At 36.7% G+C, this 15,689-nt stretch overlaps 1 protein-coding gene and 1 long non-coding RNA gene across 2 annotated transcripts in view; one reads left to right on the plus strand and one right to left on the minus strand.

Annotated features, from left to right (window-relative positions):
• The first annotated feature begins 600 nt into the window (after positions 1-600).
• LOC106724485 lies at positions 601-3,938 on the plus strand. The gene is made up of 2 exons (XR_001360293.1): positions 601-1,998; positions 2,284-3,938. It is a non-coding gene; the product is annotated as an uncharacterized LOC106724485 (long non-coding RNA).
• A 1,056-nt stretch (positions 3,939-4,994) lies between these two features.
• Positions 4,995-15,689, minus strand: part of APLF (aprataxin and PNKP like factor) — a 56,498-nt gene continuing 45,803 nt past the window's right edge. Inside the window, exons 9-10 of the mRNA XM_014532083.1 lie at positions 9,140-9,186; positions 4,995-5,650 (exon numbers count right to left, since the gene is read on the minus strand). Of these exons, the coding sequence (XP_014387569.1) occupies positions 5,454-5,650; positions 9,140-9,186 (244 nt within the window). The 3' untranslated portion in view covers positions 4,995-5,453. The remainder of the gene's footprint in view (positions 5,651-9,139; positions 9,187-15,689) is intronic.

Genomic DNA, 15,689 nt, shown 5'->3' on the forward strand with positions numbered 1-15,689 from the left:
TTTTATTCTCTTTAAGTCTAGAGGGTTCCTCATTTATTTTTTTAGAACATTGTCTTTTTTAAGAGATCAGGTAGAACTGCTCACATTTTGTATTTATCTGATTATATTTTGCTTTGGTGTCACTTACCATGTTCCTCTATCTACTATATTTCTTCTTTCCTGAGAGTTAGGGTCAAAGGCTTGATTAAACTTACTAGTAGTGAAACACTTTGGCAAGAACATTACTTTAAGAAGCACCTAAAGCCAGACCATCCACTATTGACAGGTGACACCTGACCCCTCTAACGTAAAGCTATGTTTTCTCATTTGTAATTTATCTGGGGGATGATATTTTTCAAGGTCTATTAATGATCCTTGCCTGAATAAATTATTACATTGTGGAGTTAGAAAATGGTGATTTCCTCATTCTTTCATTCCTTCTCCATTTATTCGCTGGCATTCTACCATAAAAATATTTCTACCCAATAGGTGTGGCTCAATGGTTGAGTATTGACTTATGAACCAGGAGGTCATTGTTTGATTCCTGGTGAGGGCACATGCCAGGTTTCGGGCCTGATCCCCAGCAGGGGTATGCAAAAGGCATCCAATCAATGATTCTCATCATTGATGTTTCTTGCTCTCTCCCTCTCTCTTCTTCTCTGAAATCAATAAATACATATTTTTAAAAAAATATTCCCTCATCTACTGAGGATGAAATACAGTTCCTTCCCAAAGGCAGAATATGTTTGTTAAAATTTTCCAGAGTAAGGAGTTAGTAAAAATCAGCCTTTTCTTACTTTTGCTTTAAAAAAGCATTATTAGTAGTATCTCTATGTACTTATAGATTTTCATTTAATATTTTATAATAAATTAGTCACAATTTTTTTCACCCCTAACTGTGGCAGTTTAAACTTAAAACTTAAATCTCTAAAAATAAGCTCAATAAATGCTGGTGTAGCACTCCACACACTGGGGTCGTGAGATCTACAAGAACATTTTCCTTTTAAGAAGTCCCTATTCATATTAGACCTTAGGGAACATTGAATTAGCACTTGTCGAATAGAATGAACTTGGAGACTCATTACTCGGCAAAATGCCAGAAATTCTTGCTACAACATTATATCAGATGTCTTAAAAAGGTAAACACTGACTTTTCAACATTTCTACCTCTGTCTGCCTACTTAATTACTGACTTTTGGAGAAAAAAGAAAGATCATAAGTTAACACTAACATTTCCTTAATTAAAATGAAAACTGTAGTGTTGATTACATAGCTCAATCATAATTTATACTGTAGTGTAATAATTCAACGTTCTTCTTTTCTTTTTGCTGGATGTAACAATCAATCCTGACTAGCTAAAGGAAAATAAACATAGATCCTGGGGTAGTTCAGAGAAAGGAAAGGTTGACCCGTCACGAGACACCTCTGAGGCCTCAGCAATGGAGTCTTGGGGACCTGCTCCCCAGAGTGCTGGAGGGCCAGGCACCCCAGCTGCAACTCCTCCTGTCTGTCCACAGGCTGAGCAGGTTCCCTGAAGGAGCACCTGATGGGCCTGGCTGGGGCCTGGGCTCACCCTGGATTAGATCAGAGAGGCAGGCTCATGGAGCCCAGACAGGGGCCTAGAGGTCCCCTCCTGGACATGGACTTGTCGGAAATGGGCAGCCTCCACCCAGGAAACTTCAGAAGTCCTTTAAAGCGAACTGGAGGTGACTGTCAGGGCATGATGGTGTGTTGAGTGGAATTTCATTCTTAACACTATCATTCTGATAGGAGTGATATTTCTGTGTTGTTAAAATGAAATGTCTTGGGTGTGATTTTTTACTGGTTTAGGGAGATGACAGCTAGGGTGCCAGTTTGAAAAACAAAGCTTGGGGAGAACAAACATGTACCCTTGAGTAGGGGATGTTTACATAAATGTCCAGACTACTAATCCCAGACACTTGCTTATTTCACACATCAGTAAATCTGCTAAGTCACAAAAGGGCCCTCTCTGCATCAGGCGGCAGGGTGGTTAGGTAGGTCTGGATGATTGCTGCCATCTTGAGATGTCGACCTCGAATCAGAAACAAGTGCGACATCTAAGGAGAAGATGGCAGGCAGATTGCTTCGTGGCTATTAGTCACACCTGCAACAGGGTTTTATCTCCTGTCAGTTAGCACTTAGTTATCAACACCATCAAAGAAAGGTGAGTTTTTGCAGCTGGGCACACGTTTTGCTTCATCTCAGTTTTGGAATAAATTTCTCTTTCAAAACAAGAGATGAATTCCAATGCTATCCTTCCATTAGCTGGCCGTGACACTGTAGGTCTGGATGATTGTGGCCATCTTGAGATGTCAACCTCGAATCAGAAACAAGTGCTACATCTAAGGAGAAAATGGCAGGCAGATTGCTTCGTGGCTATTAGTCACACCTGCAACAGGGTTTTATCTCCTGTCAGTTAGCACTTAGTTATCAACACCATCAAAGAAAGGTGAGTTTTTGCAGCTGGGCACACGTTTTGCTTCATCTCAGTTTTGGAATAAATTTCTCTTTCAAAACAAGAGATGAATTCCAATGCTATACTTCCATTAGCTGGCCGTGACACAATTAGGAAATATTTTGGACTTCCAATGTGAGCACTGGGATGGGGATTGTTCAGAGTCATAATGAGCTCACATTCTTCACCCCGCATTTCCTTATCCAGGGGGCAGGACCATGAGATGAAAGCCTGGCTTTCCCCCTTGCCCTGTTACAATACACAGAACAGCAACGCTCTGGTGTTCACCTGCTGCCCTAATGATGCTGACACAGTGCAGGAGTCCAAGCACCGAGACATCCAGGAGAACCCAGACATTCAGTGTCTACGGCTGAGGGTGAACATCAGAGAATGCCAAGGGGCCCCAGAAGAAGGTGAGAAGATTCCTTCCGGGTAAAGGGTGAAGATGCGGTACCAGCTGGTTCATCCTGTCTTTCCTTATAATGTTCTCCACCTCCCACTCCCAAACTCACCACCCAACAGGCCTCACAGGGTTATCTGGGAAAGATTTAAAAACACTAAGAAAACCATTACAAATCTGTGTTGCTCTTTTAATATATACATTTTTCGGTTCTTATAGAATAGAAAATATTAGTGTTTAACAAGGACACTTGGTTTAGTGATTTATTATTTCCAATACATATACCCAACTATTATTAAAGATTCTACACTGTATTTCAAAAATTCTAAGTCACTAGAGATGAGATTATTACTGGGCTTAAAGCAGTTTGGGAACAGAGATACAGAGACATAGTTCATGACACTGGAGAACAAATAAAAGGCCAGATAGCTTGCCAGCTTCATCTGAGGATGAAAGAACTAAGGTCCTTTGAGAAAATTATGGTCAAAAATCATTTCTATATTCTTAATGTAAAAACAGTACATTGAAAGTTAAAATAATCAGGCAGGATTTTCATTTGAAAAAGAAAGAAACTCAAATTCTTTGAGTTTTTCCACCTTTAAACTCAGACACACAGTAAATTACAGATGTGGGGCACTAAGTAACATTCCCTGCATGGTGAACATTTCTATAGTCTTATGGAATCTATTTTCAGTATCCATTTGGTACTAATGTCCCCAAGTTTCAAAGAATAAAATAGTCGATGAAATGCAAAGCTTGCATCTAGGATACTAGAAAAATGCTAGCTATTATATGATGGCTGTCAAATTTTAAAGCCTGGTTCTGCTTGAAGAATTACTTCAATAGCAGTGAAAAGAGACATGCTTTTCCACCCATGATGTAATTTGCTGGGTTATACCTGCACAATATTCTATAAAGAATCTTTGGAAAATGGAAAAAAAGACCAAAGTTTTGTGCAACCTATGGTTTTTTTACTTTTTATAACCAGCAGACAAAGCACGTGAAAAATATCAATTACTTGTCTTTAATTCTGTCTACTTTCCACTTCTAGATGCTTTAAATAGAATAGAAAAAGCAAAGCAACAAAAAAATTCCATAGACTACACTGAAGGTTGACATTTCAATGTTTCATTTGCAAAGAGTCAATAGTCAATAGTAAAGTCATCACTATAAAAAGGAAAACAATTATTGCTTAAGTGCCTCCTTAGTTTCTGAATATTTTTCCATAAAGAAATAGTAAATGTGAGCTATGTATTATTGCATAACCAAGTTACTTTTTTCTTTTCATAAATGTCTTTGCTTCTTTCAAAAGCTCTTCCATATCTTCCTTCTCTTCGTCCTCCTTTCCGGGTTCCCAGTCAGAATCTTCATCCGTGGGCTCATACTCTTCTTCTTCGTCATCTAGAAAGCTGTCATTCAGGTCGTACTCATTGGGTTGCCCTTTGTCGTCATCCACAGTGTTTCGGACTGAAAAACAGAAGTTTGGTACATGAATTGCCACTCAACCTGGGATTAGAGATAGCTAACTGTAAAGTGCCCTTTTCCGTCAAGAAAAATTCATTTTAACTAATATACAGCTAATCACTACACACTTCTAGAAAGGGGACTAAAATGACTACTTGCTATTTATTATTTCTAGCTTTTCCTATCATAAGGCTCCTGAGACTAAAATGTCCTATGAGATTCATAATAACGGTTCCTTCATAATATCGTAATCATATCCAGGCCACCCTGCCTTCTGGGATGGTACAGTGTATTTCTGTCCCAGTTATTCACTGCCCCTCCCTGTGATACGATTATACTTCTCCATCCCCAATGACACCAGTCTTGGCCAAAACAAGTGGGTGGAAGTGGTGTGTGGCCTCCCGAGGAGAAGCTGGCAGAGCCTTTCTGGGGTTCTGCTATTATGATGTCCCCTGGGCTGTGAGAACAGCGGGTCCCAGGCAGGAGCTGATCCTCCAGCCTGAACGCCGAGCTGGGACAAGGCCATAGCCAACACGCAGCTGGAAGTGAAGAAGAAATACATCTCGTGTTTGTGTAAGGCACTGAAATTTGGGGATTATCACAGCAAACCTAGCACAATCTGACTGATGCATGAGGGCTGTAATCAAATGAGAAGATACAAAGTTTACATTTAAAGCCTGTTCTGCTTGAAGAATTACTTCAATAGCAATGAAAGAGGCATGCTTTTCCACCCATGATGTAATTTGCCGGGTCATACCTGCACAGTATTCTATAAAGACAGAATCTTTGGAAAATAGAAAAAAAGACCAAAGTTTTGTGCAACCTATGGTTTTTTTACTTTTTATAACCAGCAGACAAAGCACGTGAAAAATATCAATTACTTGTCTTTAATTCTGTCTACTTTCCACTTCTAGATGCTTTAAATAGAATAGAAAAAGCAAAGCAACAAAAAAAATTCCATAGACTACACTGAAGGTTGACATTTCAATGTTTCATTTGCAAAGAGTCAATAGTCAATAGTAAAGTCATCACTATAAAAAGGAAAACAATTATTGCTTAAGTGCCTCCTTAGTTTCTGAATATTTTTCCATAAAGAAATAGTAAATGTGAGCTATGTATTATTGCATAACCAAGTTACTTTTTTCTTTTCATAAATGTCTTTGCTTCTTTCAAAAGCTCTTCCATATCTTCCTTCTCTTCGTCCTCCTTTCCGGGTTCCCAGTCAGAATCTTCATCCGTGGGCTCATACTCTTCTTCTTCGTCATCTAGAAAGCTGTCATTCAGGTCGTACTCATTGGGTTGCCCTTTGTCGTCATCCACAGTGTTTCGGACTGAAAAACAGAAGTTTGGTACATGAATTGCCACTCAACCTGGGATTAGAGATAGCTAACTGTAAAGTGCCCTTTTCCGTCAAGAAAAATTCATTTTAACTAATATACAGCTAATCACTACACACTTCTAGAAAGGGGACTAAAATGACTACTTGCTATTTATTATTTCTAGCTTTTCCTATCATAAGGCTCCTGAGACTAAAATGTCCTATGAGATTCATAATAACGGTTCCTTCATAATATCGTAATCATATCCAGGCCACCCTGCCTTCTGGGATGGTACAGTGTATTTCTGTCCCAGTTATTCACTGCCCCTCCCTGTGATACGATTATACTTCTCCATCCCCAGTGACACCAGTCTTGGCCAAAACAAGTGGGTGGAAGTGGTGTGTGGCCTCCCAAGGAGAAGCTGGCAGAGCCTTTCTGGGGTTCTGCTATTATGATGTCCCCTGGGCTGTGAGAACAGCGGGTCCCAGGCAGGAGCTGATCCTCCAGCCTGAACGCCGAGCTGGGACAAGGCCATAGCCAACACGCAGCTGGAAGTGAAGAAGAAATACATCTCGTGTTTGTGTAAGGCACTGAAATTTGGGGATTATCACAGCAAACCTAGCACAATCTGACTGATGCATGAGGGCTGTAATCAAATGAGAAGATACAAAGTTTACATACTAAACTTTTGGAAAGTTTAGTTTATAAATCTATGATATTCTACAGTTCATTATACAAGTAAGATTACTATGGTAACAGCATTTAGAATTTATAGATTTCTAATTAATATTATAATACTAGTATTCTTATCTCCAAATTAATTTCTTCCCTCATCCCACTGTTTTATATTCCTTCCATAGTGAGCATCAGAGTTGGTCTAAAGTAAGGCAGTGAAAGACTCTGGGAAGATATGGAGCATTTAAGAAACAAGTAGGCTCAGCCAGTGTGGCTCAATGGTTGAGCATCAACTTATGAACCAGGAGTTCACGGTTCAATTCCCGGTCAAGGCATATGCCTGGGTTGCAGGCTCAATCCCCAGTTTGGAGCGTGAAGGAGGCCGATCAATAATCATTGATGTTTCTATCTCTCTCTCCTTCTCCCTTCCTCTCTGAAATCAATATGTATATAGTAGGACGATTCTATCTGGAAATCGTCTGAATAGCAGAGGACAATCCCTGTGGTGAAAAGCAAATGTATGGGTAAGAAATATTAATGTCCATGTTTTTCCATATGTTTTACTTAATGTCTTCCTATCCTAAAGTTCACATGAAATAGATATTTATATTTTTCTTAATATCACTACTCATTCCAGAGAGGATTTGAGACAGCTTATAATAATAATAATAGAGGTGATTAAAAAAATACAAATAGAATTTAAAAACATAAAAAGTAAAATGTATGTCAATCTCAATTTTAACATAATTATTATAACTTGAGTATCAAGTTTCTTGGTAGCTAAAAAGGAGATACATTGTAAGCTGCACAATTTTCATTAGCGTAAGAATCACCTCGGTTTCCTAAGGGAAATCTTGCTAACTCAAACACAACTTACCATTTTCTACCTTGATGTCCTTGATTGATCTATTATTCATTGTGTCTGGGATGTCCTAAACCCACTCACCACAAGCCAAGAAACAAAGATGACTGAAATCCTTCCACCTTAAAGACTACATTAACTTAAAATTCGCACCTCTAGTGTACCCTGATAACCCCAGGTTTTGGAGCATCTCACCACAAACAAGTCAACTCAGTGCTGGTTTTCCTGTCTCTCTGTAACTTTGCCCACTTGTCAGACGTATAATAAATAAATGAATGACCGTGTGAGTAAATGAACATTACATAAATGAGATTAAGATCTTGGGTAATGTTAAACTTTAAAGATTGGGAAATAAGAAAACAAGAATGTTATAATTCTGTCAGATATCACTAAATTAAAAAATATGAGACCTCAATACTTAAATTAATATTTGAAATACTCCAGATACCTTAATTTGTAGGTTTTGGAGTAGGAAGAGATATTCTAATTATGTTGCCACAGAGCCTTTGAAAGTACATTAAAAACATAAGACTAAATGTTGCTTAATAATATCTGTACTTTTTTTTTAAAAAAAAGTCTTTCTAATGAAATAAAAATATTTTTACTTCAAAGAGATTTTGCAAAGAAAATTCAAATATTTTTAATGATGCCATATGATACATATTGATAGTATTTATGAAAATGGTTCCTATTTCTGTGAAGATACACAGATGTGTCAAATACTTTTTTCATAGAAAAATGCTAAACTTCATCAATAAAATATAATTTTAATCAAGATTATTACATTATTGCTGGAAAGAAAGTTAACAACCATAAATGCTACATCATTAGATACAGCCTCAGTAAAAACAGTATAACATATAATCTCCATACATATTACCTCAGATAAAATGAGTATACTGGTGTCTGGAGTAGTAAAGCACTAAAGTATGTTTCAGCCAGAACCATCAAATGGAATTCCCAATGGTGAAATTAATCATTTTTATCACTTGGTTACAAGTTGGTTGTGTTTATACACATACAGATACACGTAAGGCATAGTCTGGAAGTATGCATTTTATTCTCTCACTCTGTGGGCAGAAATATTGTGCGCTTAACTAGCCTCTGCCAATGATACAAATAAGCCAGAATTTGTTATATTACAGTTCAGAAGGAGGGGAAACAGAAGGTCAAACAGACTGATGTAAATAGGACTGACGGACATTAATAGTTGTTTGTCTAGTGTCTATTCCTCTTTCTTCTCCTTCTCCCCAAATTTGAGTTTATATTGGGGATCTCTGTGGTTCTGAAGGAGGTGACTCTACCCTGGTTCCAGGGCTGGTACAAACTAATCAGTGGCATAGTGAATGGTTCAAGAGAACGAATGTGATCTAAGCTAGTAAAAAATAAGTGAATTTTATGATTTTTTTCTTAGAATGGTGAGAGTCAAAGTTGTTCGCTCGCTCTCTCTCTCTCTCTCTCTCTCTCCTTAGATGTAGAAGTGGGTACTTACCATACCAGCTGAATAAGGATGGGAAGACAAGCCAGTCTTAGGATAATACTGACCTCTCTAAAGACAGAATGTTGGAAGGAAATTGGGTCACTGGTGACATTATTAACAATGTTAATGAGCCAAAGCATAAATTATGTCTATCTAGTCCTATATTTGAACTTTTCAATTATAGAAGTGAGCAAGTTCTCTGTACTGTTTAGACCAATTTGAAATTTTGTTTCCGGGTACTTACAAAGAAAAAAATCCTAACAGATGCAAGGACAAATATATATTGTTATACAATGATTGTAGGAAATATTTGCTGTATAAATACTTACATTTTTATTTAATAAAAATCATTAAAATTAGCAATTTGACAAATTCACAGGAGAGATTTTGGGAAAAATTCATAATCACTGGAAACTGTATATAGGTTTAATAAGAGATTCATTTAAAGGTTTCATTTTGAGTTTCCTGAAGAAAAATTACTTACTTGGAGGTGTACTATGTCTATATTCTATCTTGTGCTGAGGATTCTTTCTGAAGAAAAAGAAAGAAAAGAAATCAGAAATAAGATCTAGTTTTCCAGTCACTAAAAATTAATGACTATTTTAATTAAACTAGAACACTCACTAACTCACACAGACAATTAGACCCCAATAAGCCTCTCTTTGAAAAGCATTTGCTTTTCCTTGTTAACTACACTCGCCATACTGTACACAGCAGTTGCTTTTTTATTTCAACATTTACTGATGCCAGGCATATTTCTAGATGAAAAGATCGAGTGGTGAACCAAAGTTCTTTCCTCATGACTTATACTCTAGAGAAAGACAGCATGAGACAAACAAAATATATCATATTCCTAAAGTAAATATATTTTATTTTTAAAATGTCAATGTCATATGTTACATATATAAAAATATAATGTAAAATAGTATATAAAATATATAACACAATATAAAATACGTGTGTGTGTGTGTGCTGTGTAATGTCTAAAAGATACTTTTAAGGTTCTTCTGAATCCAAAGAAAAATCTGACAGTCATAGTAAGCAGACTCCACTGCAATCAGGTTCCTGGCTACTGACTGCTGAGCATCATAAGACACTTAGCTCTAGTCCATCCATCACTCAGGTCAAGAAGGAACACAGAGTTCTTCCCAGATGCTTCAGAGAGAGATGCCACTGTGTCTTGGACCTATTCTCATCTGGCTTGTTCAACTTGAGCATTATGTTGTGCAAGGGGCTCTGGTTTCGGGATCAGAAGACCTAAGTCTGAACTCAAACGACACTGTTTACAGGTTATGCGATTCAGGGTAGTTCCTATGAACCAAGTCTCCACTTCCTCCTCTGTAAGCAGGGATGTTAGTGCCTACTTCACACAAGGTTGTTCCAAGGGTTAAATGAAGTAATGTGTATAAACATTTGTAGGCTATTAAGCATTTTACAATCATCAGCTATTTTTATAGAAACAGAAATCAATTTTACTTTAAGATGGGCAACAATATCTGAAAACTGTGCCAGCAAAAGTAATTGCTAAGTAATACTACATAGTTAAATTTTGTCTTCAGTAATACATACAATTATTATGGTTGAATATGTCTTCAATCACACTTCACACACTTATAGAATATTTTCTAACATTTGCCTATGTATATTCTATTCTCAAAAACCAGTTATTTCATAATAAGGCAGAATGTCTTTTTCATATAATCCTGAGTTAATGCTAAGTGGCAATTCTGTAGGGTTCTTTGGAGGCATTTGTAATAACTTTCCAGGACAATGTTAAATTCCATCCAGGGCCGAAACCGGTTTGGCTCAGTGGATAGAGCATCGGCTTGGCCTTCCTCTCACTAAAAAATCAATAAAATATATTTAAAAAAAAAAAATTCCATCCAGGACTTTTTCCTAATAATGAATGGAAATAGTCAGAGTTCATTCATAAAATATTTATATCAACCTTTTTCACAGATGGCATTTTCTATAACTCAGCAGGCCTCAAAATCCTTTCTGTTTTTTGTTTTGTTTTGTTTTGTTTTTTGGGGTGTGTGTGTGTGTGTGTGTGTGTGTGTTTGCATTGTTATTAATTTTTTTTTTGCCTTAAATTAGCAATTTATTATCTCACAGTTATGGAGACCGGAAGTCAGTATCCCTGGGCTGAAATCAAGGTGTTGGCAGAGCAAAGCTCCCTCCAGAGGCTCCAGGTTCTTCCAGCTCCTGGTGACTGCCACTAATTATTAATAGTAATCTTTAGGTTCTAAACACAGAACCATACACTCATAACCACACCAGGTTTTTGTGAGCTGTTACATTTAAAAATATACATTTTCTAAAACATTTCTGATTTTAATGATATAGGTATATGAATAACAATATATATCTGAAGGAAGAACACTTCAGGAAAAGGTAATTTTTAAAACGTCTTTAAATTTGCTTTAAGGCCAAGGTAGAAACAAGCTAGGGCAGGTGGCAAAACACAGAAATGTCTGTATAGATCAAGGGGAATGAGTGAGAAGGAAAATAGCAGGAAATCAAGTCAGAGAACTTGTGAGACATGGTAAAGAGTTTTGTAGGAAGCTACCGGAAGGTGTTGAGTAAGAAAACAACATTATATGACTTGTTTTTAGAGAATTCCTCTGGTTGCTATGTGGAAAACAAGCTACAGAAAAGCAAGGGAAGGAAAGGGATTTACTCCAGGAAAGAGTTTTTGACTAAGATGATAGAGACAGAGGAAATAAGAATTGATTAGGGTTTTAAAGGTTGAAATGGCAAAAACTGCCGATGGCCTGGAAGAGTGGTGTGAAGAACAGAAAAGAAGCAAGGGTGCTTCTCGGTTTGGGGCCTAAATACTCTGTTAAGGTGAAGTCATTGACAAAGGTGGAGAACACTTGAGAATGCGTTGCTTTCCTGATGGAAATCAAGAGTTCTGTTTCAGATGTGGTAAGGGGTGCATATATCCTTTCTGATTGGTGTTTCTGGTTTCTTGGGATATATACCTAGAAGTGGGATCACAGGGTCAAATGGGAGTTCCATTTTTAGTTTTTTGAGGAAGCTCCATACTATTTACAACCAATTGGGGGCATTCAAACATGAGCCTGGCGCCATTAAGTTAAATTAGCTCACCCAGGGAATAAGGATAGAATAGAGAATGGATGAGATCAGAGAAGTGAGTCCTCTGGCTCTGCAATAATCACAGGGAGGAAAAAGGAAGAGGAGACAGCAAAGAAGGCTACGAAAAGTAGCTGGGAATATAACTGATCTGACTGTGTGAATATGAATAAATTGCTCTCTGCTCTCCATTTCTACACCATTGAGTGGAGAACCCTAAGCATAAATGATCCAACCTCTGTTTTCCATGTTTTCATGAGGAACTGAGGCTCAGAAAGATCCAAGTTATGCTATAGAATTGGCATAACCATAACTAGAATTTTAAGTCTGCTGATTTTAAAACTCATATCTCTCCATCATAAAAAGCTACCTAAAGATTAAGTAGTCAACAATAATGAGAACAGAATAGTAATTTTTATTTTTGCTTACTTCCAAACACTTGGTAATTTAATATCAAAACTTAACACTCGCCCTAACCGGTTTGGCTCAATGAATAGAGCGTCGCCTGGGGACTGAATGGTCCCAGGTTCGATTCCAGTCAAGGGCATGTACCGTGGTTTCGGGCACATCCCCAGTGGGAGGCGTGCAGGAGGCAGCTGATCGATGTTTCTCTCTCATCGATGTTTCTAACTCTCTATCCCTCTCCCTTCCTCTCTGTAAAAAATCAATAAAATATATTTTTAAAAAAAAACAAAAAAAATTTAACACTCAAAAATTTATTTTTTTCTTTATTTTTTTATTTTATTATTATTTTTTCATTATTCTTTTTTTTATTGCTTAAAGTATTACAAAGGGTATTACATATGTCTCTTTTTTCCTCCCACCCTTGACAATCCCCTAGCCTCCCCTACCCCCCAGTGTCTTATGTCCATTGGTTATGCTTATATGCATGCATACAAGTCCTTCGGTTGATCTCTTACTCCCCTCCCTTCTGCCCCCCAACCCTCTCTGGCCTTCCCACTGCAGTTTGACAATCAGTTTGAGGCAGCTCTGCCTCTGTATCTATTATTGTTCAAAAGTTTGTAATGGTCTTTATTATCCATGAATGAGTGAGATCATGTGGTATTTTTCCTTCATTGACTGGCTTATTTCACTTAGCATAATGCTCTCCAGTTCCATCCATGCTGTTGCAAATGGTAAGAGTTCCTTCTTTTTTACAGCAGCATAGTATTCCATCGTGTAGATGTACCACAGTTTTCTAATCCATTCATCTACTGATGGGCACTTAGGCTGTTTCCAGATCTTAGCTATGGTGAATTGTGCTGCTATGAACATATGGGTGCACATATCCTTTCTGATTGGTGTTTCTGGTTTCTTGGGATATATTCCTAGAAGTGGGATCACAGGGTCAAATGGGAGTTCCATTTCCAGCTTTTTGAGGAAACTCCATACTGTCTTCCATAGTGGCTGCACCAGTCTGCATTCCCACCAGCAGTGCACAAGTGTTCCTTTTTCTCCACATCCTCTCCAGCACTTGTCGTTTGTTGATTTGTTGATGATAGCCATTCTGACAGGTGTGAGATGGTACCTCATTGTTGTTTTGATTTGCATCTCTCGGATGATTAGTGACTTTGAGCATGTTTTCATATGTCTCTTGGCTTTCTGAATGTCCTCTTTTGAAAGGTGTCTATTTAGGTCCTTTGCCCATTTTTTGATTGGATTGTTTATCTTCTTTTTGTTAAGTTGTATGAGTTCCCTATAAATTTTGGAGATTAGGCCCTTATCAGATATGACGTTGGCAAATATGTTTTCCCACGCAGTGGGTTTTCTTGTTGTTTTGTTGATGGTTTCTTTTGCTGTGCAGAAGCTTTTTATTTTGATGTAGTCCCATTTGTTCATTTTCTCTTTAGTTTCAAGTGCCGTAGGAGCTGTATCAGTGAAGAAATTGCTTCGGCATATGTCTGAGATTTTGTACTCAAAAATTTAAATGAACCTGAAGTACTGTTTTACATCAGTGTCTAAAATGGTGACTAGTACATTAGGTGTTCAATATTTGCTCAATGAATAAATTATCATATTATCTTTTTGTTTTCATCCCAAGATAATTTACCTTGAATTTTTGAAATTCAACATTTATTTTAAAACCTAATGCAAAAACATGAATTCTATGTTATCAAATATCTAAGTCTCAAAATTTAGGAGAAAAAAGAATTAATAAATATGGTCTTTGTTAAATAATGAAAGAATAAACCAGCATAAAATAATAGAAAGTAGTCAATTTGGTAACTGAAAGTAATTATAATTTACTACCTATGCCAAAAGAAATCTGCAAATTCTTATATATTTGCAATTAATACTAAATATAACAAAGAAAAACAAATTTATTATTAAAATGAACACATAGTCAAAAAAAGAGAAGAAAAAAATCATAGAAGCCATATTTTGTCAAAGCTATATAAAGATAATTGATGGTGTTACTGCTATAAAAGAATTTTAAAAAATTATAGTCAAGTATTATGTAAAACTGTGTAGGAAGTGAGCAACATTTAATCTAAAATACCTTCTTCTAAGACCATACTCTTATACATGATTAAAGAACTATAAGCATGGCAAATGATGATAGGTTACTTTCTCTAACTGCAGATCCTATAAAAATTCATTAAAAGATACTATCAACTTTGATTCTGCTCAACTACAAATAAAATGATTGATAGTCTCACATAACTAATTCTGGGAATTTCAACTACCAGGCAACTATAACTAGTGTTTCTGTAATAAAACCTATTCATTTTGCCTTAAATTATATAATATAGATTTATACTAAATACAGGTTCCTATTTTTTAGTAAGTGGCTTCTAAAAGTCAGCATCTTATAGTTTGAAATGTACACCTGCATACATTATCAGTTAAGATAATATTGCAATAACTTAAAACATTTTGGGAAAATAAAACATTTTATGTCATAGCTATAAATCTGAATCAGCAAAAACAAGATATAATAAATTTACTTATTATCAAATATACATTTAAATGACTTATTGCTTGTGGCAAAACACTGTTCTTTCACACTGTACAGATCATGTTGCAGATTCATTACAATGAGAGCACTTATAGTTGATGACTGATACACTTCCTTATCTCATCCCTCTTAAAAGGTATAATGAAATAAAAAATAAAAAAGCAGGGTGCTGGCTTCTGAGAAACACGAAGGCACCAACATCTTCATATGTATAACACCTGCCTAAGGTTTTGTAAATTAAAGGCAATGTATATGAGTTTGGCTTTACATTTTTACATTAAACTGGTTGAAAATTGACTCCAATTATTTTAGTGTATGTGCATTCTAAGTTTAGTGCTTAATTTAACAGCAAGAACAGGAGTAATAAAGCACTGCATAAAACCTATTGCACACCAGAGGACGTGAATGACTCAGAGGCAGGTGCAGCGATCAGTAGGATATGCTGGACATTAAGTATCTAATATTCTAATTCAGACAAATACCTCAAGAAAATCAAATGCATTAAACTGAGCTAGTCTTCTGACAGACTGCAGTGTACAATGCAAAAATAACAAATTAGTTAAATGGGCAAGATATTTAAAATGACAACATCAACTGGTTCATTTTAATTATCTTTTTTTCAAGTTGATTTTTATTCGATTTGAAAAATAATAACATCAGAGAAATTGGAACAATGCCTGTAGTCCAGAAAAAAATAAATTTAATAATATCCTTTTCTATACTTTAACTTCCTATAGTATATGGCCAGAGAAAAAGCACATCTATATATATAAAAGCCTAAGTGACCATTACGACCAAACAATCAGAACAACCAGAACGACCGGACTACCAGCCAGTAGCTATGAAGTGCACTGAGCCAGACCTTGCTGTTAGGGCCCTGACGGCCCTGAATCTGGTTCACCCGCACCCCGCACCTCACAGAATTGGCCATGCCTTAGCTTACTGCTGGAGCCAACCTCCTGTGGTCCCTACCCTTGAC

Source organism: Myotis brandtii, unplaced genomic scaffold (genome assembly GCF_000412655.1).
Source record: "Myotis brandtii unplaced genomic scaffold, ASM41265v1 scaffold84, whole genome shotgun sequence".
Taxonomy (NCBI): Eukaryota; Metazoa; Chordata; class Mammalia; order Chiroptera; family Vespertilionidae; genus Myotis; species Myotis brandtii.